The sequence below is a fragment of the Hirsutella rhossiliensis genome (genome assembly GCF_020360975.1).
Source record: "Hirsutella rhossiliensis strain HR02 chromosome Unknown scaffold00001, whole genome shotgun sequence".
NCBI lineage: Eukaryota > Fungi > Ascomycota > Sordariomycetes > Hypocreales > Ophiocordycipitaceae > Hirsutella > Hirsutella rhossiliensis.
Genome location: NW_025408667.1, coordinates 7,619,564 through 7,624,276, shown reverse-complemented (window position 1 = coordinate 7,624,276; position 4,713 = coordinate 7,619,564). Strand labels below are relative to the sequence as shown.

At 61.4% G+C, this 4,713-nt stretch overlaps 1 protein-coding gene across 1 annotated transcript; it reads right to left on the bottom strand.

The window, feature by feature from the left end:
* Positions 1 to 882: 882 nt before the first annotated feature.
* HRG_01039 (galactokinase galactose-binding signature domain-containing protein) lies at positions 883 to 2,538 on the bottom strand (the record flags this gene model as incomplete). Its single annotated transcript, XM_044859510.1, has 2 exons — positions 883 to 1,834; positions 1,904 to 2,538. 2 exons carry the CDS (start codon positions 2,536 to 2,538, stop codon positions 883 to 885), a joined length of 1,587 nt encoding a protein of 528 aa, XP_044725910.1.
* Between the last annotated feature and the right edge of the window lie 2,175 nt (positions 2,539 to 4,713).

The window sequence follows — 4,713 nt, the reverse complement described above, 5'->3', positions numbered from 1 at the left end:
CTCCTCTCCCCCTCCTCCGAGCCGCCGGAAGAGAAGTGTGGGGTTGCGCGGCCCCACCTGCCGGCCGGAGACGCCGAGAGGCGCCGGACCGAGCCCCGTTGGTTTCGGCTCGTAATATTGGCCCCCGTGTGTTCCACCATCCTATATATGTGGTAACACGGTCGTGGAGACTACCGTCTTGACGTGTGCGGCGCACACACCCACGCGTGCACACAGCCCGGCCAGCTCTGGATTCGTATCCGCGCCGTACGCGTCCACCACGGCCATTCACCCTCTTGCGCCTCGTCGTTGCCCGTCGGCGGCCTTATCGATGCCCCGTGGGACACCATATATTCAAGCATGCTGTCCCGAACAGGTCCGTCGTTTATGCATGCAAATCACCGTCCACGGCTCACACATCCCGGGCGCCGAGCGACCACCACTCCCTTCGCTTGTCCCTGAGCGCTGCGCCCTATCCCGTACGTCACCGCTGTAATGTCGACTCGGGACAGCGCCCCGAAGACACACCGCCACCTCCGCACTCGGGCTGGAAGCCAGCGCCCAGATGGCTGCCAACGTGACGTCGCACAGTTTCAGATCATGTAGCTTTTCATTGGTATCTCGCGGCCGACGCACCCAGAAGAGGGAGGCGGAGTCCTCGGTCTGAAAGACGCGCTTTACATCATCAACATCCACCGCCGCTTCAGCCGGGGCTGTGTCCCACCAAAGTCCGACATCGGGCAGCCAACAAGAGACAACGCGAGCCGAGCCAGCCGCGGCTTCAGTAGCTCTCTTGTCTCTCTTGTGCAACCGCTTCCTCTTGCGTACTGCTCGGGACGCTCCTCATGCCGTCGCAAAAATCTGCCTTGGGCATCTATGCCGCTCTACTTCGGGTTCTCGAGCTCAACTGTCGCCGACGATTGGTCCCTCGACGTAGTAGAGAGCACTGCCGCCGGCTGGACGGCTCACCACGACGGCGCCTTCTCTTTGCTCTTGCGTCAGCTCCTTGTCGGCGTAGTACTCGCGCTCCAGAGCCTGCCTGACGTCGGCCACCCTGTCCGCCGGGACGAGATGGACGCTGCACCCCCCCCAGCCGGCCCCCGTCAGCCGGCTGCCATAGGCCCCGGCGGCGCGCGCCACCTTGCAGATGTGGTCAATCTCGGGGCAGCTGCACTCGAACAAGTCTCTGCACGAGTCCTGAGTTTCGTTCATGAGCGCCCCGAGCTCGCGGTTGAATGGTGTCGTGTCTGACGCGCCCGTGTGCAGTGGACGCTCGAGGTACGTGAGGAACTTGACGACGCGGAGTGCTTCGGTGAAGACGTGGAGAGCCCGCTGGCGGAGCTTGAAGCGTTCCGCCCGCACGGGGAAGCTCGACAGGAAGCGCTGCTCAAGGTCGGGAACGGAGAGATTGAGCACCTTGGCAATCTCTTCCTCGGTGTATCCCTCTTCCTGTGTCAGCGTCTCCTTGGTCAGGGCCACGAGGTTGCCGAGCTCCTCTTCCTTGGAGAGGGTCTGGGCGGCAGCGGAGTCGGAGCCGCTTCGGTGGTAGAAGAAGGCATCGTGGAAGCCCTGGAGGCTGGTGCCGAGGGGCCCGGCGTCGGTGGGTAGCTCGGTGCCGGGCGGGTTGAGGACGGCGTTGAGATAGGCGGCGGCCAGGCTTACCTCGACGACGCGGAGGTTGTAGCGGATGGGGCCGGTGACCTGTTTGTTGGATGCGACAAAGCTCTGGGCTATGACGAAGCAAAGCTCGGGCCTGGTCGGGGGAAACTTGACGGGCCGTGCGGCGAGCTGTGGGGTGAAGGAGACGAAGAGAGCGGAGCCCTGCTCGGAGAAGACGGACGCAGCCTGGTCCATGCTGGCAGGACACAGAGAAAAGGGTGGCGTTAGCGGCATGGGGATCGGTAGGGCTGGAGGATGCTCTCACCCTCCCGAGTTGACGCCGACGGCACGCTCGCTCACAATGGCCAGCTCCGTCAATTCCTTCTTGTCTATGGGCGTCTCCTGGTTGGCGGCGAGGACGGCGAGAGCGCTGGCACTGACAAAGGCGGCACTGGAGCTCAGGCCGCCGCCGACGGGCACGTTGCCGTCCATCAAAACGTCGAGGTGGCAGGGCCGCCAGTTGGGGCCCCTTTTGCGTCGCAGCAGGGCCAGGGCGCCTCGCAGGCCGCTCTTGAAGTAGTTTGTCCACTCGAACTGAGTTGCGTCGATGTCGACGTCGCCGTCGAGCGGGACCTGGACCTCCTTGGACGGGAAGCGGGCGTCGTGGACGTTGGCGAGACGGACGGTGAAGGCGGTGGCGTCGTCGGCGGTGGGCGTGGCGGAGACGGCGAGGAGGGCGTCGGAGGTGATGGCCATGGGCAGCACCGAGTAGAGCGAGTAGTCGATGTGCTCGCCGATGATGTTGACGCGGCCGGGCGAGCGGGCGACGAAGGCGGGGAGACGGCCATAGGTGTCCTGGAAGCGCGACAGCAGCTTGTTCCAGCGCGCGGCTTCTGGGCCGAGGGCCTGGAGAGGGTAGATGTCGGCGAGGGCGCCTGCGACGGGGACCGAGGAGGGCATGGCGTCGTGAGCCGAGGCTTGGTGGTCAAGGACGAGTTGCCGCCTGGATGACAACGATGGCGAGTCGAGTGCCGCCGGGGTATTTCAAAGCAGAGAAGAGGCTGTCCAACTGGATAGCGGCATGAGGAGAGAGAGTATGGAGGGTGAAGAAGAGCGCGGCGTCCAACCTGCAAGGCGCGCAACCCCGCAGTGCCCCTCGTCGATGACGCTCAAGGTTGAAGGGGGGGGCAGACGCATGATCGATTGCGCGAGGCAAAAATAAAATAAAAAGCACCCCGCCTCGGCTTCACTTTGGCCTGAATATCTTGTGCAGATTTTGGTTGGTGCTTCGACACTGGGCAAGCAAGCAAAATGGCATGGAGAATGGCTGTCGGGAATATCTGCTGTACATTGTTGCGCTGAGAGGATTCTTTTGGCCTCGCTACGGCCTGCACACAAGCCGGCTGCGGCTTAAACCATGCACACGAGTGCAGTCATGGACAAGATGGAGACAAGATGAGAGGCAGAATTGAAGAAGGACGAGATGGGAGGAAAGTCCTGATGATTCCGCACATGATGACGGCCAGGTACTGCCGGGGTACAGCTCTAGCTGGCGGGTGCAGGTCACAGCTCACAGCGTGGAGGCGCCCTCGGTCAGCAATTGGGCAGACACTGGGCATCTACCTCACCCGACAGCGAAGCTTTTCACCGCCCTACAGCCGTCCAAGCTGGGGCGTCAGGCCTCTCCTTCTGCCTACAGCCGTCCAGGCAACAAACTACGTAGTCCGTACCTACTGTACCTACCTACCTACTGGTTACGTAGCACAAGTTTGACGTACTAACCAGTCTGGGCAGTTCCGAAAAAGAAAAAGAAAACTGCAAGCGTTGCTTCTGGACCAACGCTCAGCTTCCGGAAAGGCATGGAGAAGAAGCGTCCTGTTGGTCCCTCGCCACGCTCACTCGTCCGATGGGATCCAAGTCCAGCATCCACTCCGACGCCCCCAGGCCATCCGGTTCAGGGCAAAGCGTAATTCATTATCGGTCACGTCTAGGACGGCACGCCGCTTCGTCATTCCCCGACAGCCCGAGTCGCGATAAGCGCCGCCGCTAGCAACCAGTCCATGTCTGTGCTAGTCTCGACGACGTCGGTGACGCATGCGAGGCCGTGACCGGTCCGTTGGGAAGGCGTCTTTGCGGTGGCCCTCTGCGGTGGCCCTTTTGCGGTGGCTGCTACACAACAACTACAGTAATTAATAATACAGTAGGTATGTAGTCAGCGGCACAGTTCGTCGACGAAGAAGGGGGACCCCGGTCACGTACGATTCGATGCATGCACTCGGCCGATTCTCCGTGCAGTGGTGACATGCGTGTGCAAGATGTAAGAGGGGAAAGGGGTCCACGGAGTGGGGACCAGTTGGCTGCCCGATTGTCGAGAGATGGGCATCCTGTCCTTGCAAGGGGCCGAGGGGTGAGGCGGCAGGGCATTGCCGCCATGGGAGCAAGCCGTCGGTATTTACTGTACGTATGCTTACAGTAGGTACTATGCTCTTGCATCATGCCTCTATCCCGGAACAGCGAGAGCAAAAGCAAAGCAGTCCAGTAAAACCGAAAATGGGCGGGGACATGCCATCAACGTCATTCGTCGCCACGCCGTCGTAGTGCCTCTCGAACCTTAACCCTGTGTGCTTCAGCCAAGGAGGGCGGCGGAAGGAGGAGGGGGAGGCATCCATTTACCATTTACCCCTCCCCTTCCTCCATCTCGCCGAGTTGCATGTAACCCTCGATCTGTACCCATCTTGTATCCTGTCCCGTCGTCTCCTGCGCGGAGGTACGGCCTCTATACGGACTCGCCAGAGACCGACGGCGCCCTCGGCCATCCGACCGTCTCCGGAAGAGGTACTGCAAGGTAGGTACAGTACCACCGTCGTGGAAGCGATTACCTTTAAAAGGGGCCCGTCCATACCGTCCCTCTCCTCCTCTTCTTCCTCCTCACCACCACAAGCCAACAACAAGTCTCAGCTACATCAAAACCACCAACTTGTAACAACTCCAACCCTCACACAACTTTATCCATCATGGGCGACTGCGGCTGTGCCACTTCCGGCTCCTGCAACTGCGGCTCCAGCTGCTCTTGCGCCAACTGCCCCGTGGGTTTCCTTCCGAGCCATCATCCCTTCGCCCCAGTGCCCAACGCAG